The sequence below is a fragment of the Anomaloglossus baeobatrachus genome, chromosome 7 (assembly GCF_048569485.1).
Source record: "Anomaloglossus baeobatrachus isolate aAnoBae1 chromosome 7, aAnoBae1.hap1, whole genome shotgun sequence".
Taxonomy (NCBI): domain Eukaryota; kingdom Metazoa; phylum Chordata; class Amphibia; order Anura; family Aromobatidae; genus Anomaloglossus; species Anomaloglossus baeobatrachus.
The window spans coordinates 105919859-105944562 of NC_134359.1; the positions used below are offsets into that span (position 1 = coordinate 105919859).

Sequence of the window (24704 nt, forward strand, 5' to 3'; positions counted from 1 at the left end):
CCCATGCCACCCTCTCTCACGCAGACCGCTCCCCATGCCTCCCTCTCTCACGCAGACCGCTCCCCATGCCTCCCTCTCTCACGCAGACCGCTCCCCATGTCTCCCTCTCTCACGCAGACCGCTCCCCATGCCTCCCTCTCTCATGCAGACCGCTCCCCATGCCTCCCTCTCTCACGCAGACCGCTCCCCATGTCACCGTCTCTCACGCAGACCGCTCCCCATGTCACCGTCTCTCATGCAGACCGCTCCCCATGTCACCGTCTCTCATGCAGACCGCTCCCCATGCCTCCCTCTCTCATGCAGACCGCTCCCCATGCCTCCCTCTCTCATGCAGACCGCTCCCCATGCCTCCCTCTCTCATGCAGACCGCTCCCCATGCCTCCCTCTCTCACGCAGACCGCTCCCCATGCCTCCCTCTCTCACGCAGACCGCTCCCCATGCCTCCCTCTCTCACGCAGACCGCTCCCCATGCCTCCCTCTCTCACGCAGACCGCTCCCCATGCCTCCCTCTCTCACGCAGACCGCTCCCCATGCCTCCCTCTCTCACGCAGACCGCTCCCCATGCCTCCCTCTCTCACGCAGACCGCTCCCCATGCCTCCCTCTCTCACGCAGACCGCTCCCCATGCCTCCCTCTCTCACGCAGACCGCTCCCCATGCCTCCCTCTCTCACGCAGACCGCTCCCCATGCCTCCCTCTCTCACGCAGACCGCTCCCCATGCCTCCCTCTCTCACGCAGACCGCTCCCCATGCCTCCCTCTCTCACGCAGACCGCTCCCCATGCCTCTCTCTCTCACGCAGACCGCTCCCCATGCCTCCCTCTCTCACGCAGACCGCTCCCCATGCCTCCCTCTCTCATGCAGACCGCTCCCCATGCCTCCCTCTCTCATGCAGACCGCTCCCCATTCCTCCCTCTCTCATGCAGACCGCTCCCCATTCCTCCCTCTCTCATGCAGACCGCTCCCCATGCCACTCTCTCTCATGCAGACTGCTCCTCATGCCACTCTCTCTCTCTCACGCAGACGGCTCCTCATGCCACCGTCTCTCATGCAGACGGCTCCCCATGTCTCCCTCTCTCACGCAGACCGCTCCCCATGTCTCCCTCTCTCACGCAGACCGCTCCCCATTCCTCCCTCTCTCATGCAGACCGCTCCCCATGCCACTCTCTCTCATGCAGAAGGCTCCTCATGCCACTCTCTCTCATGCAGTCCGCTCCCCATGTCATCCTTTCTTGGACAGACTGCTCCCTATGATTGATCCAGCTTTTTGTCTCCTTTCTGCACTAATAGACTTCCATACAATGAGGGTATGGAAAGGACTATGTGGCTGCACTATTCTGTGTTCGGCAGATCACTTCATGTAGTCTCTAAGAAAAACCTTGAAGCATGCATGAAAGCAGACTTTCTCTGAGAGGGGTTGTTTTTAAGCTGTATGACTGCTAATATGAAAGGAAACAGTGTGTACATTTGCTGCCAATTGTACATTTTGGTGGGGTATGTAGCTACATCCATCATAAGGCTGGAGTCACACATGGCATGTGATGCGAGAGCAATGGATGTGATATGCTAATGACCCCCGACTCAGGCTCTGCTGTGAGCGTGAGCCGAGTGTTATGTGACAGTGTCCCGATCTTGCTGTGAAGCTGAGGACGGGCACTGCGGAGGAGAGGGAGGGGTTAATCCCCCATCTCTTCCATTGTCAGCCTGTGCATATATCGCACTGCACTGGGATAACATCCGAGTGCAGTCCAATGTATCACTTGCACTTATTCACTTGAATGGGTACGAGTGATACGGCTCTAGCAGAAAATCGCAGCATGTTGCTACTTTCTTTATCGTTCCTTTGGGAGACCCAGACCATGGGTGTTTAGTTTCTGCCTCAGGAGGACACACAAAGTACTACACTTAAAACTGTAGCTCCTCCCTCTGAGCTTATACACCCCCTGGTAGCCAGTCCTAGCCAGTTTATTGCTTTGTGTCAGGAGGCATACATCCACACATGCATTCTCATCTGATTTGTTTGACTTTTGGAAAGAGTTTGAAGAAAAGCGGGTCCATGTCTGGACTCCCGGCATGTCCCTTCTTACCCCACTGTGTCGGCGGTGTTGTTAAGGTTGATTTACAAGGCTGCAGCCTTACATGCCGCGCTCCTTCACCATCCCTTCTGGGCTCTGGCTTGAAGTGGGAGCCAGCACGGTCTCCATGCCTGGCAGGAGTCCGGTCTCCATTCACAGCCCCTTGAGGATTCTGTTGGACCGGAGCACTCATCCCCAGGGACATGGCCCTGCGTCTCAGCAGCTAAGTACCTGAGACGTTTATGTTGGGGGTCCCGGTTCTTTATTGTAAGGGGAGAGTATACTGTATGTGATTGTTTTAACTTTTACGGCGGCACGGTAGCGCAGTGGTTAGCACTGCAGTCTTGCAGCGCTGGGGTCCTGGGTTCAAATCCCACCAAGGGCACCATCTGCAAGGAGTTTGTATGTTCTCCCCGTGTTTGCGTGGGTTTCCTCCGGGTTCTCCGGTTTCCTCCCACACTCGAAAGACATACAGATAGGGACTTTAGATTGTGAGCCCCAATGGTGACAGTGTTCCTGATGTATGTAAAGCGCTGCGGAATATGTTAGCGCTATATAAAAATAAAGATTTGATTTTTTGAAAGATTTTTACGGCGGGTTCTCTAGCTTTTGCCTGAGAACCGCGCCGATGGTGCCTGCTTGTCGGCCTCGCCGCTTAAATTTAGGCCCTGGCTTCGCCAGAGGCCTAGTTTCATTTTCCTGCCCTCGCATGTCACTCATGCAGAGGGACAGGTTCGGCTCCTCCCGGCAGCCGTTCTACACAGGGGAGGGACACTCCCCACTGCTGGGGCGTCCCTCCTTCCCTGCAGGTCTCTATAGCCCTCCAGTTCCCGCTCTTTTATAGGAACGCCCTCTTCTCAGGCAGAGTTCACTCTGCTCTGGGACATCCTGCATTCTGCATCTCTGCTGAGGTGCTGCGACTGGGGGACCGGGCTTTGGGATCTGGAGGGCACACAACACCGTGCTCAGCGGTCTGGTAAGCCACAGCCGGTCTCCGGTTGTAGACCTCTGTATATTCTCCCTGGGGTTCATTCTCTGCAAAGCCCCCACTCCAGCAGCATGTCTCACACAAGGAGCAAGGCTCCAAAGCTTGATTCTGCATTCACTGAATGTAAGCTCCTGCTGCCTGAGCCGAGCACCTATCCACATTGTGATGTCTGCTCTAACTTGGCGGTGCCACAGCCTGGAGTCTCACCCCCAGTGGTCTCTCAGGCTGCTGCTGCACCTGTGATTGAACCCCCGGCCTGGGTAGAGTCCTTTTATAGGTCCATATCCCAGTCATTTGCTGAGTCCATGGGGCTTTTGTCCAGGACTTTGATTAATATGCATCAGCCCCCCTCACAAGGTGCCTCTAATACTCTTGACAGAGGACTCCTATCCTCTGACCTCCGTCCATCGGAGCTCACGGAGGATTCATCATCTGATCCCAGACCCCGTCCTTCTAAGAGAAGACGCAGGGTTTCCTCCCCCTCCCCATCCCACGGCTCTGCCTCAAGAGTTGACTCTCAAGATGAGGAGGATGCCCTCACTGGGGGCTCGGAGGCTATGTATCCCATTGATTTCTCTGAGGGTGACTCAGATCTTAGTGATTTGATTGCTTCTATTAATTCTGTGCTGGATCTCAATCCGCCAGTGTCAGAGGAGCAACTCTCTTTGGCAGAAAAACATCAGTTTACCTCGCCTAAGAGAGTGAAGAGTGTGTTCTTTAACCTCTCCAGTTTTCAGACCGCTGTGACCAAACTCAGGGCCTGCCCTGACAAACGCTTTCCAAAGCGTGGTTCTGATGACCGGTTTCCATTTCCACCTGAGGTGGTCAAGGAGTGGTCTCACTCCCCAAAGGTAGACCCTCCGGTGTCTAGGCTCGCAGCCCGGACCGTTGTGTCGGTGGCTGATGGCACCTCACTTAAGGATTCCACTGACCGTCAGATTGACCTTCTGGCCAAATCTGTGTATGAAGCTGCGGGGGCCGCGTTTTCCCCGACTTTTGCAGCAGTGTGGGCTCTCAAAGCCATCTCTGCTTCTCTAGAGGAGATGCATTCCCTCACCAAGGAATCTATGCCTGAGATGGTTACCTTAACTGCTCAGGCTTCAGCTTTTTCATCCTATGCCATGTCTGCCATGCTGGAGGCTTCTCACCGCACTGCGGTGGCTTCAGCTAATTCTCTTGTTATCCGCAGGATCTTGTGGCTTCGAGAGTGGAAGGCAGATGCTTCTTCCAAGAAGTTTCTTGCTGGGCTCCCTTTTGCTGGTTCACGGCTGTTTGGTGAACAGCTGGATGAAATCATTAAAGAAGCTACTGGCGGGAAGAGTACTTCCATGCCACAAACCAAGACCAGGAAACCCGCCCAGGGTAGGAATCAATCGAGCTTTCGTTCCTCCAACTGGTCATCCTCTAAGCCTTCCGCCTCGTCCGCTAACTCAGCCAAGGATCAGAAATCCAACTGGCGCCCAAAAGCGCGACCGCAGAAGACCGCAGGAGGTTCTGCCACTAAGGCAGCTTCCTCATGACTCTCGGCCCGCTCCAGCCACGTCCTTAGTCAGTGGCAGGCTCTCCCACTTTGGCGACGCTTGGTTAAAGCAAGTCTCCGATCAGTGGGTGAGAGACATCATATCTCACGGCTACAGGATAGAATTCTCTTCCAGCCCTCCAAACAGATTTTTTCTCTCAACTCCCCCCTGCTCCAAGGCCGCCGCCTTCTCGCAGGCCGTGGCGTCCTTGCAGGCAAACGGAGTGATTGTCCCAGTTCCCGCTCAGGAACGGTTGAGGTTTTTACTCAAATCTCTTCCTAGTTCCAAAAAAGGACGGTACCTTCCGGCCCATCCTGGATCTCAAGCTTCTCAACAAGCATGTCCGGGTGCGGCATTTTTGCATGCAGTCTCTGCGATCAGTCATTGCCTCTATGACCCAAGGGGAGTTCCTGGCGTCCATCGACATCAGAGATGCCTATCTACATGTGCCAATCGCAGTGTCACATCAGCGTTGGTTACGTTTTGCGATAGGAGAGGATCATTTCCAATTCGTGGCTCTCCCCTTCGGGTTAGCCACGGCCCCTCGGGTATTCGCCAAGGTCATGGCGGCAGTGATTGCGGTCCTGCACCCCCAGGGGTTAGCAGTGCTTCCTTATCTGGACGACCTTCTCGTCAAGGGTACATCCAGCGCAGACTGTCAGTGGAGTGTTTCGCTCACTGTCGCCACCCTAGCCCAATTCGGGTGGATTGTCAATCTTCCCAAATCCACTCTGACTCCGACCCAGAGTCTCACGTACCTAGGGATGCAGTTCGAGACTTTGCCGGCACTTGTGAAGTTGCCCTTAGACAAACAGCTGTCACTCCGGTTGGTGGTGCGCTCTCTCCTGAGGCCCCGCCGTTATACCCTCAGGCGTCTGATGCAGGTGCTGGGTCAAATGGTGGCCTCCATGAAGGCGGTTCCCTTTGCCCAGTTCCATCTGCGTCCTCTGCAGCTGGACATTCTCCGCTGTTGGGACAAGCGGCCTCCCTCCTTACAGAGGTTAGTGGCTCTGTCGCCACGGACCAGGAGCTCTCTTCAGTGGTGGCTTCGACCCCTCTCGCTGTCCCAAGGGCGCTCCTTCCTGACTCCGTCATGGGTGATTCTCACCACGGATGCCAGCCTATCCGGCTGGGGAGCGGTACATCTCCACCACAGAGCACAGGGCACTTGGACTCCGTCCAAGTCAGCCCTTTCAATCAATGTGCTGGAAACCAGAGCTGTGCTTCTAGCTCTTCTAGCCTTTCACCACCTGTTGGCGGGCAGGCACATTCGAGTCCAGTCAGACAACGCGACAGCGGTTGCTTACATCAATCACCAAGGCGGGACACGCAGCCGCCTGGCAATGTTGGAGGTCCAACGCATTCTTCAATGGGCGGAGGACTCCAAGTCCACCATATCCGCAGTCCACATCCCTGGCGTAGAAAACTGGGAGGCAGATTATCTCAGACGTCAATCCGTGGACGGTGGCGAGTGGTCCCTGCACCCGGCAGTGTTTCAGTCAATCTGCCGCAAGTGGGGCACTCCGGACGTGGACCTAATGGCATCCTGTCACAACAACAAGGTTCCGGTTTACGTGGCTCGCTCCCACGATCCTCAGGCCTTCGCCGCGGACGCTCTGGTTCAAGACTGGTCCCAGTTTCGTCTGTCCTACGTGTTTCCCCCTCTAGCGCTCTTGCCCAGAGTCCTGCGCAAGATCAGAATGGAGGGCCGTCGAGTCATCCTCATTGCACCGGACTGGCCCAGGCGAGCTTGGTATCCGGACCTGCTCCAACTGTCCGTGGAGATGCCGTGGCATCTTCCGGACCGTCCAGACCTGCTCTCGCAAGGTCAGTTTTTCCGCCCGAATTCTGCGGCACTCAAATTGACGGCGTGACTCTTGAGTCCTGGATTTTGACGGCTTCTGGTATTCCTCCTGAAGTCATCTCCACTATAACTCGAGCCCGTAAGTCTTCCTCCGTCAAGATCTATCACAGGAGTTGGAAAATTTTCCTGTCCTGGTGTCGCTCTTCCGGCCATTCTCCTTGGCCATTCTCGTTGCCGACCCTTCTGTCTTTTTTACAGTCCGGTCTGCAGCTAGGACTGTCCCTCAACTCTCTCAAGGGACAAGTCTCGGCTCTATCAGTGCTGTTCCAGCGGCGTCTCGCCCGGCTGGCTCAGGTCCGCACCTTCATGCAAGGTGCGTCTCACATCATTCCGCCTTATCGGCGGTCCTTGGATCCCTGGGACCTTAACTTGGTCCTCACGGTATTGCAGAAACCCCCTTTCAAGCCCCTTAGGGAGGTTTCTTTGTATCGTCTTTCTCAAAAGGTGGCCTTTCTAGTTGCCATAACTTCTCTCAGGAGAGTCTCTGATTTGCCTGCGCTCTCCTCGGAGTCACCTTTTTTGGTTTTTCACCAAGACAAGGTAGTTCTCCGTCCGACCCCGGACTTTCTTCCTAAGGTTGTCTCTCCCTTCCACCTTAACCAGGATATTTCCTTGCCTTCCTTCTGTCCGACCCCTGTTCATCACTTTGAGAAAGCGCTGCATACTCTAGATCTGGTGCGTGCTCTCCGGATCTATGTGTCTCGCCCCACTGCGCTTAGGCGGTGCACATCTCTTTTTGTGCTAACCACAGGGCGGCGCAAGGGTCTCTCTGCTTATAAGCCGACCTTGGCCCGTTGGATTAGATCGACCATTTCGGACGCCTACCAGAGTACTCAGGTGCCTCCCCCGCCGGGGATCAAAGCACACTCGACCAGAGCTGTCGGTGCCTCTTGGGTTTTCAGGCACCAGGCTACGGCTCAACAAGTCTGTCAGGCTGCCACTTGGACTAGCCTGCATACCTTTTCGAAGCACTACCAAGTGCATGCTCATGCTTCGGCAGATGCGAGCTTGGGCAGACGCATCCTTCAGGCGGCTGTTGCCCACTTGTGAAATTAGGCTCCGCCTACTTCTTAGTTTTTTCTGTTTATTCCCACCCAGGGACAGCTTTGGAACGTCCCATGGTCTGGGTCTCCCAAAGGAACGATAAAGAAAAAGAGAATTTTGTTACTTACCGTAAATTCTTTTTCTTATAGTTCCGTATTGGGAGACCCAGCTCCCTCCCTGTTGCCTGTTGGCAATTTTCTTGTTCTGTGTGTTATCACCGGCTGTTGTCGTGGACAGAGTCTCCGGTTGTTCCGGTTCTTACTCGGTTCTACTTGTGGGTGGCTATTCTCCTTCAGCTTTTGCACTAAACTGGCTAGGACTGGCTACCAGAGGGTGTATAAGCTCAGAGGGAGGAGCTACACTTTTTAGTGTAGTACTTTGTGTGTCCTCCGGAGGCAGAAGCTAAACACCCATGGTCTGGGTCTCCCAATACGGAACTATAAGAAAAAGAATTTACGGTAAGTAACAAAATTCTCTTTTTTCTCACATCCAGATTCTGTATACGAGAAAAGCTGCCCAACTGCTCTCCCTCATTGACTAACATTGGTCAGAGTGCCATGCAAGATTTTCTTGCACTGCACTCGTCCGTTTTTCACGCTCGTGTGAGCGCGCCCAAGAGTCACACTTATTGTCGGATCATTATGATCACTGTTATCCTGCATAATATTTTTCACTGTTTGCAGTGCGCTTCTATTTTAATGAATACATTTAATAAAATGAGTTTTTCTTTTCAGGTTGTCAAGCCATAGCTCAGGGCAGTGCCCAGGAAATGTGCTTTCGTGCAATGAAGACAGCTATAGTCCAAATTCCATGTCACCAATCTCATGGGACACACCACCTCTTAGTGGTTGGGCTTCACAAAACTTGCAATTTACAGGCAATTTTCGGCAAGGGAAGGTAAAATCTTAAATCTCATATACTGTAATGTGATTAAACCAGCCCACCTAGTCAATCTATAGAAGATGCAAAATACTGATTGACAAGGATCTTAAATTTTTCATAAACATGTTCTTATTAACCCATCTGTCAGGAACAGCCGGGAGGGTCACACCAGAATCCCACCTGCTGTTCACGGATTTGTCAAGAACACGACTACTCTCTAGCGCCCCCTTAGTGTCAGGTCAATTTCGGAACTGCCGGACAATAAGTAAATGAGGCTGCTGAGCTAATAATGCCAAATATTGGAGGTCTCACAGAAAGGGTAAATGTATATATCACCAACTCCGGCTAATGGAATATATTATATATATATATATATATATATATATATATATATATATATATATATATATATATATATATATATATATATATATATATATATATATATATATATATATATATATATATATATATATATATATATATATATATATATATATATATACACATACACACACACACACACATATATATATATTAGTGTGTATGTATGTGTGTGTATATATATATATACATATATATATATATATTACACACACAGTTAGATCCAGAAATATTTGGACAGTGACACAATTTTCGCAAGTTGGGCTCTGCATGCCACCACATTGGATTTGAAATGAAACCTCTACAATAGAATTCAAGTGCAGATTGTAACGTTTAATTTGAAGGTTTGAACAAAAATATCTGATAGAAATTGTAGGAATTGTACACATTTCTTTACAAACACTCCACATTTTAGGAGGTCAAAAGTAATTGGACAAATAAACCAAACCCAAACAAAATATTTTTATTTTCAATATTTTGTTGCGAATCCTTTGGAGGCAATCACTGCCTTAAGTCTGGAACCCATGGACATCACCAAACGCTGGGTTTCCTCCTTCTTAATGCTTTGCCAGGCCTTTACAGCCGCAGCCTTCAGGTCTTGCTTGTTTGTGGGTCTTTCTGTCTTAAGTCTGGATTTGAGCAAGTGAAATGCATGCTCAATTGGGTTAAGATCTGGTGATTGACTTGGCCATTGCAGAATGTTCCACTTTTTTGCACTCATGAACTCCTGGGTAGCTTTGGCTGTATGCTTGGGGTCATTGTCCATCTGTACTATGAAGCGCCGTCCGATCCAATTTGCGGCATTTGGCTGAATCTGGGCTGAAAGTATATCCCGGTACACTTCAGAATTCATCCGGCTACTCTTGTCTGCTGTTATGTCATCAATAAACACAAGTGACCCAGTGCCATTGAAAGCCATGCATGCCCATGCCATCACGTTGCCTCCACCATGTTTTACAGAGTATGTGGTGTGCCTTGGATCATGTGCCGTTCCCTTTCTTCTCCAAACTTTTTTCTTCCCATCATTCTGGTACAGGTTGATCTTTGTCTCATCTGTCCATAGAATACTTTTCCAGAACTGAGCTGGCTTCATGAGGTGTTTTTCAGCAAATTTAACTCTGGCCTGTCTATTTTTGGAATTGATGAATGGTTTGCATCCAGATGTGAACCCTTTGTATTTACTTTCATGGAGTCTTCTCTTTACTGTTGACTTAGAGACAGATACACCTACTTCACTGAGAGTGTTCTGGACTTCAGTTGATGTTGTGAACGGGTTCTTCTTCACCAAAGAAAGTATGCGGCGATCATCCACCACTGTTGTCATCCGTGGACGCCCAGGCCTTTTTGAGTTCCCAAGCTCACCAGTCAATTCCTTTTTTCTCAGAATGTACCCGACTGTTGATTTTGCTACTCCAAGCATGTCTGCTATCTCTCTGATGGATTTTTTCTTTTTTTTCAGCCTCAGGATGTTCTGCTTCACCTCAATTGAGAGTTCCTTAGACCGCATGTTGTCTGGTCACAGCAACAGCTTCCAAATGCAAAACCACACACCTGTAATCAACCCCAGACCTTTTAACTACTTCATTGATTACAGGTTAACGAGGGAGACACCTTCAGAGTTAATTGCAGCCCTTAGAGTCCCTTGTCCAATTACTTTTGGTCCCTTGAAAAAGAGGAGGCTATGCATTACAGAGCTATGATTCCTAAACCCTTTCTCCGATTTGGATGTGAAAACTCTCATATTGCAGCTGGGAGTGTGCACTTTCAGCCCATATTATATATATATATATATATATAATTGTATTTCTGAACATGTTTTTGTAAACAGCTAAAATAACAAAACTTGTGTCACTGTCCAAATATTTCTGGACCTACATATATACATATATGTATGTATGTATGTATGTATGTATGCATGTATGTATGTATGTATGTATGTGTGTGTGTATGTATGTGTATGTATATATATATATATATATATATATATATATATATATATATATATAATATATATATATAATATATATATATATATATATATAATATATAATTACAGTGCCTACAAGTAGTATTCAACCCCCTGCAGATTTAGCAGGTTTACACATTCGGAATTAACTTGGCATTGTGACATTTGGACTGTAGATCAGCCTGGAAGTGTGAAATGCACTGCAGCAAAAAAGAATGTTATTTCTTTTTTTACTTTTTTTTTTTTTTTTAAATTGTGAAAAGTTTATTCAGAGGGTCATTTATTATTCAACCCCTCAAACCACAAGAATTCTGTTTGGTTCCCCTAAAGTATTAAGAAGTATTTCAGGCACAAAGAACAATGAGCTTCACATGTTTGGATTAATTATCTCTTTTTCCAGCCTTTCCTGACTAATTAAGACCCTCCCCAAACTTGTGAACAGCACTCATACTTGGTCAACATGGGAAAGACAAAGGAGCATTCCACGGCCATCAGATACAAGATCGTGGAGGGTCACAAGGCTGGCAAGGGGTACAAAACCCTTTCCAAGGAGTTGTGCCTACCTGTCTCCACTGTTGGGAGCATCATCCGGAAGTGGAAGGCTTATGGAACTACTGTTAGCCTTCCACGGCCTGGACAGCCTTTGAAAGTTTCCACCCGTGCCGAGGCCAGGCTTGTCCGAAGAGTCAAGGCTAACCCAAGGACAACAAGGAAGGAGCTCCGGGAAGATCTCATGACAGTGGGGACATTGGTTTCAGTCAATACGATAAGTAACGTACTCCACCGCAATGGTCTCCATTCCAGACGAGCCCGTAAGGTACCTTTTACTTTCAAAGCGTCATGTCAAGGCTCGTCTACAGTTTGCTCATGATCACTTGGAGGACTCTGAGACAGACTGGTTCAAGGTTCTCTGGTCTGATGAGACCAAGATCGAGGTCTTTGGTGCCAACCACACACGTGACGTTTGGAGACTGGATGGCACTGCATATGACCCCAAGAATACCATCCCTACAGTCAAGCATGGTGGTGGCAGCATCATGCTGTGGGTCTGTTTCTCAGCCAAGGGGCCTGGCCATCTGGTCTGCTTCCATGGGAAGATGGATGGCACGGCCTACCTGGAGATTTTGGCCAAGAACATCCGCTCCTCCATCAAGGATCTTAAGATGGGTCGTCATTTCATCTTCCAACAAGACAACGACCCAAAGCACACAGCCAAGAAAACAAAGGCCTGGTTCAAGAGGGAAAAAATCAAGGTGTTGCAGTGGCCTAGTCAGTCTCCTGACCTTAACCCAATTGAAAACTTGTGGAAGGAGCTCAAGATTAAAGTCCACATGACACCCAAAGAACCTAGATAACTTGGAGAAGATCTGCATGGAGGAGTGGGCCAAGATAACTCCAGAGACCTGTGCTGGCCTGATCAGGTCTTATAAAAGACGATTATTAGCTGTAATTGCAAACAAGGGTTATTCCACAAAATATTAAACCTAGGGGTTGAATAATAATTGACCCACACTTTTATGTTGAAAATGTATTAAAATTTAACTGAGCAACATAACTTGTTGGTTTGTAAGATTTATGTATCTGTTAATAAATCCTGCTCTTGTTTGAAGTTTGCAGGCTCTAACTTATTTGCATCTTATCAAACCTGCTAAATCTGCAGGGGGTTGAATACTACTTGTAGGCACTGTATATATATATATATATATAATATATAATATAATATATATATATATATATATATATATATATATATATATATATATATATATATATATATATATATATATATATATATATATTACACATACACAGAGTGAGTGTGTGTATATATAATCTTTCTTTGTCGCTCCATTGGGAGACCCAGACAATTGGGGTGTATAGGCTATGCCTCCGGAGGCCGCACAAGGTATTACACTAAAAGTGTAAAGCCCCTCCCCTTCTGCCTATACACCCCCCCGTGCTCCCACGGGCGCCTCAGTTTTTTGCTTTGTGCGAAGGAGGCAGACATGCACGCACAGCTCCACAGATTGGTCAGCAGCAGCTGCTGACTATATCGGTTGGAAGAAAAGTGGGCCCATATAGGGCCCCCAGCATGCTCCCTTCTCACCCCACTCTTGTCGGCGATGTGGTTAAGGTTGAGGTATCCATTGCGGGTACGGAGGCTGGAGCCCACATGCTGTTTTCCTTCCCCATCCCCCTTCGGGCTCTGGGTGAAGTGGGATCCTATCGGTCTCCAGGCACTGAGACCGTGCTTCATCCACAACTCCTGTGGAGCCTGCTGGATAGGAGCCGGGTATCGTTCAGGGACATGGCCCTGCTACTTGGAGGTACTCTGTATCCCTGTGGGGACAGCGCACAGCAACACTCCAGCTTTGCTGGGTGTGCTAGTGCATCGGGGACCGCGGCGCTGACCGGGTTAATATGTGCCATTACACACTCAGCGCTGCTGAGTGTGTTTATGTATAGGGACTGCCGCACTGACCGCCGCTGCCATGGAAACACCGCGGCGCGGCTGGGACTTTTAGTGCGCCGGGGACTTCCACGCCGGCCGCGCTTTTACGGCGGCCGCGTTTATTACTAGAGTCCCCGGCTTTTTGCGGCCTAGTTTCCTTTCTTCCCACCCCCAGCCCTGACAGGCAGGGGAAGGGCGGGACGCTGCACAGAACGAGCAGCACTGAGGGCTGGAGCATGCTTTGCATACTCCACCCCCCTCACTGTGCACAGTGCGGGCACCAGTTCCCGCACTTTCTGGGTCACGCCCACGGCTCCCTCCTCTCCTCAGGACGCCGGCAGCCATTCCTGTCAGCTCCTCGGACGCTGCAGAGGGGGACAAAGTCTGGGAGACCCAGGCAGGGACTCTGGTGGCCTCACAACCGCTTTAAGCGGGTGGTAAGCAGCACCTGTGGTGCTAGCCCCATTGTGCAGTAGTGTAACATTATATGTTTATGGTATATATATTTTACACTGTATGGTGCACAGTTGATTTCTGGCTATATACCCTATTGTGTTGCTCAGGGAAGATAATAGCATGGCGCCCACGAAAGGCAGGGGTGCCAAAACACAGGCTTATTATGTTGCCTGCGCCGCATGTACGACCCCGCTACCGGCAGGTTCCACTGACCCTCATTGTGTGCACTGTTCGGCCCCTGTGGCACTTACTCAGCCAGAGCCTCTGCTGAGAGGGGCCCAGCGGGAGCCACCTGCTGACACTGTCCAGGTGACGGGGACGGAGTTTGCAAAACTCTCTGAGACTATGGCTAAGATACTAGAAGCCTTGCAGTCCAGGCCGGTATCTCAGCACAGGGACTCTGTTGAATCTTTGTTCCCTGGCCCACCTCAGTTGGACCAACAATGTCCTCCCGGGGTATCTCATGGGTCCCAGGCTGAGGGTTCTGACACAGACCCCAGCCCCAGACCGACTAAGCGAGCTCGCTTAGAATTTCCCTCAACATCATCATATTGTGCAGGGTCTCAGAGGGGGGAATCTCTGGTTGATGAAGCGGAGACAGTTGATCAGGATTCTGATCCTGAGGCCGCTCTCAATCTTGATACTCCTGACGGGGACGCCATAGTGAACGATCTTATTGCGTCCATCAATCTAATGCTGGATATTTCTCCCTCAGCTCCTCCGGCGGAGGAGTCGGCTTCTCAGCAGGAGAAATTCCGTTTCAGGTTTCCCAAGCGTACACCGAGTATGTTTCTGGACCACTCTGATTTCAGAGAGGCAGTCCAGAATCACCATGCTTGTCCAGATAAGCGTTTTTCTAAGCGCCTTAAGGATACACGTTATCCCTTTCCCCCTGACGTGGTCAAAAGTTGGGCTCAGTGTCCCAAAGTGGATCCTCCAATCTCCAGACTGGCAGCTAGATCCATACTTGCAGTGGAAGATGGGGCTTCACTCAAAGATGCCACTGACAGGCAGATGGAGCTCTGGTTGAAATCCATCTATGAAGCTATCGGCGCTTCTTTTGCCCCAGCATTCGCAGCCGTATGGGCGCTACAAGCTATCTCAGCAGGTCAAGCGCAAATTGACGCAGCCACACGCACGTCCGCGCCACAGGTGGCGTCCATAACCACTCAGACGTCGGCATTTGCGTCTTACGCTATTAATGCTGTCCTGGACTCTGCGAGCCGTACGGCGGTTGCAGCCGCCAATTCGGTGGTACTACGCAGGGCCTTGTGGCTACGGGAATGGAAGGCAGATTCTGCTTCAAAAAAGCGCTTAACCAGTTTGCCAATTTCTGGCGACCGATTGTTTGGCGAGCGTTTGGATGAAATCATCAAACAATCCAAGGGAAAGGATACATCCTTACCCCAGCCCAAACCGAACATACCCCAACAGAGGAGGGGGCAGTCGAGGTTTCGGTCCTTTCGGGGCGCGGGCAGGTCCCAATTCTCCTCGTCCAAAAGGCCTCAGAAAGATCAAAGGAACTCTGATGCATGGCGGTCTAAGTCACGTCCTAAAAAGACCACCGGAGGTGCCGCTACCAAAGCGGCTTCCTCATGACTTTCGGCCTCCTCACTCCGCATCTTCGGTCGGTGGCAGGCTCTCCCGCTTTTGCGACACCTGGCTGCCACGGGTAAAAGACCGTTGGGTGAGAGACATTCTGTCTCACGGTTACAAGATAGAGTTCACTTCTCGTTCCCCGACTCGATTCTTCAGGTCATCCCCGCCTCCCGAGCGAGCCGAGGCTCTTCTGCAGGCGCTGGGCACTCTGAAGGCAGAAGGAGTGGTGGTCCCTGTTCCTCTTCAGCAACAGGGCCACGGTTTTTACTCCAACTTGTTTGTGGTCCCAAAGAAGGACGGGTCTTTCCGTCCTGTCCTGGACCTGAAACTTCTCAACAAACACGTAAAGACCAGGCGGTTCCGGATGGAATCCCTCCGCTCCGTCATCGCCTCAATGTCCCAAGGAGATTTCCTTGCATCGATCGATATCAAAGATGCTTATCTCCACGTACCGATTGCTCCAGAGCACCAGCGCTTCTTGCGCTTCGCCATAGAAAACGAACACCTGCAGTTCGTGGCACTGCCGTTCGGCTTGGCAACAGCCCCACGGGTTTTCACCAAGGTTATGGCTACTGTAGTAGCGGTCCTCCACTCTCAGGGTCACTCGGTGATCCCGTACTTGGACGATCTGTTGATCAAGGCACCCTCTCAAGAGGCATGCCAACACAGCCTCGACGCTACCCTGGAGACTCTCCAGAGTTTCGGGTGGATCTTCAATTTGCCAAAGTCAAATCTGGCACCGGCCCAATCGCTGACATACCTTGGCATGGAGTTTCATACCCTCTCAGCGATAGTGAAGCTTCCGCTGATCAAGCAGCGGTCACTACAGAAAGGGGTACAATCTCTCCTTCAAGGCCAGTCACACCCCTTGAGGCGCCTCATGCACTTCCTGTGGAAGATGGTGGCAGCAATGGAGGCAGTCCCTTTCGCGCAGTTTCACCTGCGTCCTCTTCAATGGGACATCCAACGCAAATGGGACAGGAAGCCGACGTCCCTCGACAGGAACGTCTCCCTCTCTCAGGCGACCAAAGCTTCCCTTCGGTGGTGGCTTCTTCCCACTTCATTATCGAAGGGGAAATCTTTCCTACCCCCATCCTGGGAGGTGGTCACGACGGACGCGAGTCTGTCAGGGTGGGGAGCGTTTTTTCTCCACCACAGGGCTCAGGGTACGTGGACCCAGCAAGAGTCCTCGCTTCAGATCAATGTTCTGGAAATACGGGCAGTGTATCTTGCCCTGAAAGCGTTCCAGCAGTGGCTGGAAGGCAAGCAGATCCGAATTCAGTCGGACAATTCCACAGCGGTGGCATACATCAACCACCAAGGCGGCACACGCAGTCGGCAAGCCTTCCAGGAAGTCCGGCGGATTTTGATGTGGGTGGAAGCCACGGCCTCCACCATCTCTGCAGTTCACATCCCAGGCGTGGAAAACTGGGAAGCAGATTATCTCAGTCGCCAGGGCATGGACGCAGGGGAATGGTCCCTTCACCCGGACGTGTTTCAGGAGATCTGTTGCCGCTGGGGGGTGCCGGACGTCGACCTCGTGGCGTCCCGGCACAACAACAAGGTACCGACGTTCATGGCACGGTCTCAAGATCCCAGAGCTCTGGCGGCAGACGCCTTAGTTCAGGATTGGTCGCAGTTTCAGCTCCCTTATGTGTTTCCTCCGTTGGCACTGTTGCCCAGAGTGTTACGCAAGATCAGGGCCGACTGCCGCCGCGTCATCCTCGTCGCTCCAGACTGGCCGAGGCGGTCGTGGTACCCGGATCTGTGGCATCTCACGGTCGGCCAACCGTGGGCACTACCAGACCGACAAGACTTGCTATCTCAAGGGCCGTTTTTCCATCTGAATTCTGCGGCCCTCAACCTGACTGTGTGGCCATTGAGTCCTGGATCCTAGCGTCTTCAGGGTTATCTCAAGACGTCATTGCCACTATGAGACAGGCTAGGAAACCAACGTCCGCCAAGATCTACCACAGGACGTGGAAAATTTTCCTGTCGTGGTGCTCTGCTCAGGGTTTTTCTCCCTGGCCTTTTGCCTTGCCCACTTTTCTGTCCTTCCTTCAATCTGGACTGGAAAAGGGTTTGTCGCTCGGCTCCCTTAAGGGACAAGTCTCAGCGCTCTGTGTTTTTCCAGAAGCGCCTAGCCAGACTTCCACAGGTACGCACGTTCCTGCAGGGGGTTTGTCACATCGTTCCTCCTTACAAGCGGCCGTTAGAACCCTGGGATCTGAACAGGGTGCTGATGGTTCTTCAGAAACCACCATTCGAGCCAATGAGATATTTCTCTCTCACGCCTTTCGCAGAAAGTGGTTTTTCTAGTAGCAGTCACTTCACTTCGGAGAGTGTCTGAGCTAGCAGCGCTGTCATGCAAAGCCCCTTTCCTGGTGTTTCACCAGGACAAGGTGGTTCTGCGTCCGGTTCCGGAATTTCTCCCTAAAGTGGTATCCCCCTTTCATCTCAATCAGGATATCTCCTTACCTTCTTTTTGTCCTCATCCGGTTCACCAATGTGAAAAGGATTTGCACTTGTTAGATCTGGTGAGAGCACTCAGGCTCTACATTTCTCGGACGGCGCCCCTGCGCCGCTCGGATGCACTCTTTGTCCTTGTCGCTGGCCAGCGTAAAGGGTCACAGGCTTCCAAATCAACCCTGGCTCGGTGGATCAAGGAACCAATTCTCGAAGCTTACCGTTCTGCTGGGCTTCCGGTTCCCTCAGGGCTGAAGGCCCATTCTACCAGAGCCGTGGGCGCGTCCTGGGCTTTGAGGCACCAGGCTACGGCTCAGCAGGTGTGTCAGGCAGCTACCTGGTCGAGCCTGCACACTTTCACGAAACACTATCAGGTACATACCTATGCTTCGGCGGATGCCAGCCTAGGTAGACGAGTCCTTCAGGCGGCGGTTGCCCACCTGTAGGAAGGGGCCGTTTTACGGCTCTATTATGAGGTATTATTTTACCCACCCAGGGACTGCTTTTGGACGTCCCAATTGTCTGGGTCTCCCAATGGAGCGACAAAGAAGGGAATTTTGTTTACTTACCGTAAATTCCTTTTCTTCTAGCTCCAATTGGGAGACCCAGCACCCGCCCCTGTTTTTTTGTGTGTACACATGTTGTTCATGTTGAATGGTTTCAGTTCTCCGATATTCCTTCGGATTGAATTTACTTTAAACCAGTTTATAATTCTTTTCCTCCTTCTTGCTTTTGCACCAAAACTGAGGAGCCCGTGGGAGCACGGGGGGGTGTATAGGCAGAAGGGGAGGGGCTTTACACTTTTAGTGTAATACTTTGTGCGGCCTCCGGAGGCATAGCCTATACACCCCAATTGTCTGGGTCTCCCAATTGGAGCTAGAAGAAAAGGAATTTACGGTAAGTAAACAAAATTCCCTTCATATCTATAGTCATGAAAATGTCATAGGCATTATATCTATAGTCATGAAAATGTCATAGGCATTAAAATACGAAGGCTAAGGAATGAAGTTTGCCTGGTCCTGAAGAGCTTGATGGCTGATGGAAATGCTCAACACAGAAATCCTTCAGCCGTACTAAAGGGATTCAGCTATATTATAGAAAATTTAACCATTTATTAATTTTAAGCAAACACTGAAAATTTTGCGTTTCCCTACATTAAGAAATACATGCGGGTTTGGCTGACCGTCCTACCTGACAAGTGTCCATGTTCAGTTCAGTAGTTAAAAGGCAAAAAAACTACTACTCAGGTAATGGCTTATCGAAATAAAAATATATATTATACTAAATATTTATAATAAATGTATTAATATCCAGTCAATTATACCTGATTGACCGCTCCTCAGCGTCCCTCCTAACTGCTGAGATCTCACAGTGCTCAGTACAAGCTGCAGCTGTCGGACTCTGTGGGAGGACACTGAACGCATTTGGACTATATCATTCTATAGCTCATCATGTAAGAATGATTCTGAAAATCAATATTCGGATTATAGAGTAAATACACCAACATCATCCGGTCTGAGAGATCTGATTTATTAACATATGTAGTTTATATTTTGAAATCTGGTGACCGATCCGCTTCAATAAGTTCTCCATTATCATTTACCAGCGACTGAAGATCATGAAAACCCATTAAGTGTTAAAGTGTTTAAACCACCATGCACCCCTTTTATTGCTGTAGTTTTATTCCGTCTTCCTTTAGTTGTCCCTGGTGGGTTGTGAACGGTCTCACTTATAGGCTGTGTAATGTTTCTTCCTTCCAGGCTGAACAGTGGGAGCGAAGAAGGTTTCCTATGACAGAAGAAGCTGCTGTGGCTTTAAAACAATCATCTTCTCCCCTCACAACAGAGTCAACCCCGACACATGAGGATAAAGTAGTGAACCGCCTCCATTCCAGCAGTGACCAGGAGAATAGGTGACGGAGCAGTCACCACTAACACTCACACGCTGGCCTGGTGCTAGGGGACGTGAGAGGTATGTATAAAACAGATGTAGTAAGGCACTCTGTTATGCACAGAAGATCTGACAACGCAATGATGTATAAGCTGTGAGATGTCAGCCTTTAATAGGGGAAACATGGTTCTCCCCCCTCATTATAGTAAATCTGAAAATATTTAAATGGAATCTGTCACCAGGTGTATGCTCCCCTATCTTAGAACAGCATAATGTATAGACAGAGACCCTAATTCCAGTGATGTGTCACTTACTGAGTTGTTTGCTGTTATTTTGATAAATTCAATGTTTTCTCTGCTGTAGATCCAGCTGTTATACAGAGCTCATGATTGTGCTGGACTACCTGGCAGCACGCTAAGTAGTCTTCTGTTTAATCAGCAGTGGATTATCAAAACTATACTAAACAGCCCAGTAAGTGACACCCCACTGGAATCAGGATCTCTGCCCCTATGTTATGCTGATTTCAGATTAGGTGGCAAAAAACTGGTGAGATTCCCTTTAAAGGACCCAGACACCTGATGCATGCAGCCCCATCCACAGGCAGCTTTCACCAGATACTGCCTGTATGATCTCAGCCAATTATATTTGGCTCAGGGATACTAGTCGGACAGTTGGGTCCCAGTGGCTTCTCCCCTCATGTTCCCATGGAGTGACAGATCTCTCCCTATACATTCACGCAGGAAGAGACCGGTCATTCCAGGGCAGCAGTTGGGAGATGCCACCAGTGACCAATCTTTCCGGCTAGTCTCCCATGCGGCTCGGTTACTGATTAATTATAAATAGTTTTACTTTGAAACGCTGCAGTGCTTCAGAGTTAAACGTATCTGGCTGAAATCGGGCAGCATGTATGAGCTGTCACGTTCTCTGTAATGGGAATGGGTCATCACGTTTTTACTAGGGATGATTGAATATCACAAATATTCGGCAATATTCAGCTTTGCGAATATTTTACGAATAGGTCGCCGCTATGTGAATATTCGATGCGCAATGTAAGTCTATGGGAAGCCCGAATAGTTGCTATTCAGCAACTATTCGAGTTTCCCATAGACTTACATTGCGCATCGAATATTCGCAAATAGTCGAATAGCGGCGACCTATTCGTCGAATATGGGCGTTGCGGAATATTTGAGGTATTCGATCATCCCTAGTTTTTATATATGGGAGTAGTGGTGGCTTTGTCGGCACTTTTCCACCAATGAAAATTATATGATATTTATATGTGTATATATGTATATGCATGTATATATGTATGTATATATGTATGTATATATGTATGTATATATGTGTATATATATATGTATATATATATATATATATATTATATATATATATATGTATGTATATATATATATATATATATATATATATTATATATATATATGTATGTATATATATATTATATATATATATATATATATATATATATATATATATATATATATATATATATATATATATATATCTATATCTATCTAAGATCAGATGTGCTGGTCATGAGAAATCTGGCGAAGAAGCCATAGGTAAATCAGACTGGAAGTGCATCTGGGGCGTCACTGCACCTCACTGGCTTCTTAGCAGTGCACCGACACCCGTAATGCATTTCCAACGTGATTTGCATATAGCTTCTTCACCAAATTTCTCATGATTGGCACAACTGACCTCTTCAAAAAGAAATGTATATCATTTTCATTGAAGGACCAGTGCTATACCACTACTTCCATATTTTAAAAACATGACTGATTGCCTTTTAAAGAATATGGATGCTCTAATTAGGCTATAGATGTTATAGAGGAGGGCTCCCATGTAAAGATACACCTTTAATAGCAGCTAAACATTTGTTTGAACACCAGCTATACATCCAGCTCAGCGTGTAGAAATCTTAAAACCTAAGGTGCTTGATTCTTCATTTCCAGTATCTCCTGGCACCAAAGACTTAGGACACCTCCTACAAATGGAGAGTTGACTGATTCTGCTAAAATCATCCCACCTCTCTCTAATATCGTATATACTTGAGTGTAAACCGAGCCGAGGCTCCTAATTTTACCACAAAAAACTGGAAAAACTTAGGGAAATGTAGTAGCTACTGGTAAATTTCCAAAATAAAGATACCAATAAAATGTAATGTGCCCATGCTTGTCCCTCCCCCATTGTAGTAATGTGCCCCATCCTGTAGTAATGTCCTCATTCCAGTCCCCTTCTTGTCCCCTATTATTCTAATTATAATAGGGGATTATAATTATTCTCGCCTGTCCTCCGTTCCTGCAGTGTCCTCTTACCTGCTTCTTGCAAACAGTAGGCACATAGACCCCTCCATGATTGCGTCCGTTGCACGGGGCCGCCACTGCAGTCATCGCTTTACATCAGTTGAATGCTTTGTGGTGCCACAAAGCAATCAACGGCAGTAAAGCGCTGAAGGCAGCAGCGGCCCCATGCATTGGACGTGATCATGGAGGGGTCTATGTGCTTACTGTACTCAAGAAGCACCCTTCGATGATCGCGTTCGGTGCGTAGGGCCGCCGCTGCCTTCAGCGCTTTACTCCAGTTGAATGCTTTGCGGAGCCGCAAAGCTTTCAACTGCAGTAAAGCGATGACGGCAGTGGCCCTGTGCACCGAATGCGATCATGGAGGGTCTATGTGCCTGCCATCTACAAGAAGCAGGTAAGGAATGGAGGACTGGTGAGAATAATTTTTTTGTGGGAACCTCACTCGAGTATAAGCCAAGGGGGCGTTTTCAGCATAAAAAAAATGGTCTGGAAAAACTCTGCTTATACGCGAATATATACGGTATGTATTAGCACTATTACCATAGTGGGCCACACTTACTTGAATGTAAGGGTACGTTGTCTGGAGGTCTCCAGCATCTACCAGGAATAGTAATCACTTGCTGAAATCGGAGCAAACACAATATACAACAGCTACAAGTTCAACTACAAGGCTCAAGTGTTAGTGAAGAGCGTCAATATAAATCCGAGGCAGACAGCTATGATGGATTTCCCTTTTCTCGCCTTTATAGGTAAAATAAATTGCAAATCCTGTTAAATTATAAATGGGCTGTAAGTTCTTATACTTTGGTTTTGTCTCTGAAGGTGCTGCCTACAGATCATTTGGCCAGTCAGCATCGGGCACCATGCAGCAACGTATGGATGTTAAGGTTATTTTTCACATTTCACTGGATTCATGAAGTCAGGAGATAATAACGATTGCACTTGGTGACAGAAGGAAGTGGCACTAAACTGGTGGATGCAATACACTACACGGGACGGACTGCTCAATCCCATGACGCTGGTCAGCCAAGAATCAGCATTGTACATAGTTATTGGGGTGAGGGGGGATTTAATGGGCATTATTGCACTAATTTCCGTAAGGGTATAAGACATTTCCTTCTTGAAGGGTTTTTTCACCTGATCACTCACTGATTACTACATGGGAGGTCTTGGCCCTTAATGCCAATAAGGCGTTTGAATGGATCAGCTCATTTCAGAGCCCATAAGGCTTGGGCCCCATCAATCAGATGTCCTGTGGACATGTATTAAGTGTAAATTGTTAGAAACCCTGTTTCACTTGACGTTTACTGTATGTTCAGCACTTATGTTACTTTAAGTTTTAAGGTTAAACTTCTAGTATCCAAGAGTATGGAGAACGATGTAGAGGAAGGTTACACCAACTTCTGTTTAGCTCCTATGCCTTTCCTTGGCAAATGTTAGGCTTTTTATTGCCCTTTTTGTAAATGACTACTGTTTTATGCAGAATATTAGTTTCTACTGTTGCTGTCATTTGTATTATCATCCATGATTTTGGAGAACTCTAAAGGCCTGGGCTTATCTTGCTTTATACCAGCTGGCAGGTAATGCAGTGGAGCAGAGATACGGGTCTTATATAGTCACTACTAGGGACTATTGTGGCAAATTCTTTTATTTTCCGTAAAGTAACATTTTTCTTAGGGCTTTGCTTTGGTCATTCTTGTTGTTCTGCCTGAATAATAGACATTAACATGGCATAGATCCCTACGGTCTGAGAATTAGCGCTCCAGTCACCTCCGTGACCAGGTGAATAGTAACAGTTAAGACTCACTGACATAAGCGTATACATCGGACCAAACTGATATAAAACATCTGATATCGCTCAGACCTATGTTATTCTGTGGGGCAGTTCTGGTCAGCAGACTTTTTCTCATACAGATTCGACATGAGCAGAACAAAAAAAAATTGCAGCACAAGTAGGATGGTGCGCACCTGTTCAAGTCAATGGGTGCGTGGAAATCATTGGACTGCACTCTGATGACATCTGAGTGCAGTCTGATTTCTGCAGACTCACACAATGGAGACAAAGGAGAAATTTTGTTCTCTATCTTCTCCTGTGTGAGCGCCAATTCTCTCATCCGAGAGAATCAGATCACACTAAGCTTGACACTCAGATCAGAATTTGATCATTGGCAAAAAGCGACCAGATTCTCTCACGAGAGAACCTACGCTCGCCTTACAAGTTGATCTATACGGGTCCAGGTGTAGTAATGAAGGAATAGTACCATGCAAAGTTCTAAGAAAAATTGCTCCAGGAGTTGTATTGCATTTTCTATAACATGGTATCTTGGAGATGACCTCCTCTTCAATTTGTCCATTTTCCAGACCATGAACTACGGTTCAGGCTCTCGTACGGTATTTTCTATTTGTAATAAAGTTATTGCAATAAATAGTGGTCTGTCTCATTTACTGACGTATCTGGGAACAATTACACAAAGGTGCTGCAATTTACTTTGAAAATAGGTTGCCTCAACAAGTCAGCCCCAACTATGTTGTGTTCCCCAAAAGGTTCCTCTAGGAATAGGGATGACTGTTCAGCCATTCCATGCAATCGCAATACTGAAACAAAAAGTCAAAAGGATTCGGCACACAACTCAGGGAATTTACCCATCAGAAAATAAAATGTACTGCGGCCAGCTCAATACAACGTTTTCAGCCTTCAAGACTCAGTGATGGGAAACCTGAAAATTACCAAAACAGTTCGTACTATATCTGTTGTTTCCCTGAAAAGACCTGCCCCAGCATAATTTTACAGAATTTT

At 48.4% G+C, this 24704-nt stretch overlaps 1 protein-coding gene across 2 annotated transcripts in view; it reads left to right on the top strand.

Moving 5' to 3' along the window:
• KANSL1L (KAT8 regulatory NSL complex subunit 1 like) overlaps window positions 1–24294 on the top strand; it is a 110671-nt gene extending 86377 nt beyond the window's left edge. The window contains exons 14-16 of one of the 2 annotated variants that reach the window (XM_075317544.1): window positions 8223–8385; window positions 19454–19664; window positions 22730–24294. In XM_075317544.1, the coding sequence (XP_075173659.1) occupies window positions 8223–8385; window positions 19454–19609 (319 nt within the window). In that variant the 3' untranslated portion in view covers window positions 19610–19664; window positions 22730–24294. Of the gene's footprint in view, window positions 1–8222; window positions 8386–19453; window positions 19665–22729 lie in introns of those variants that run through there. The other variant, XM_075317545.1, reaches the window with a different exon arrangement.
• The last annotated feature ends 410 nt before the right edge of the window (window positions 24295–24704 follow it).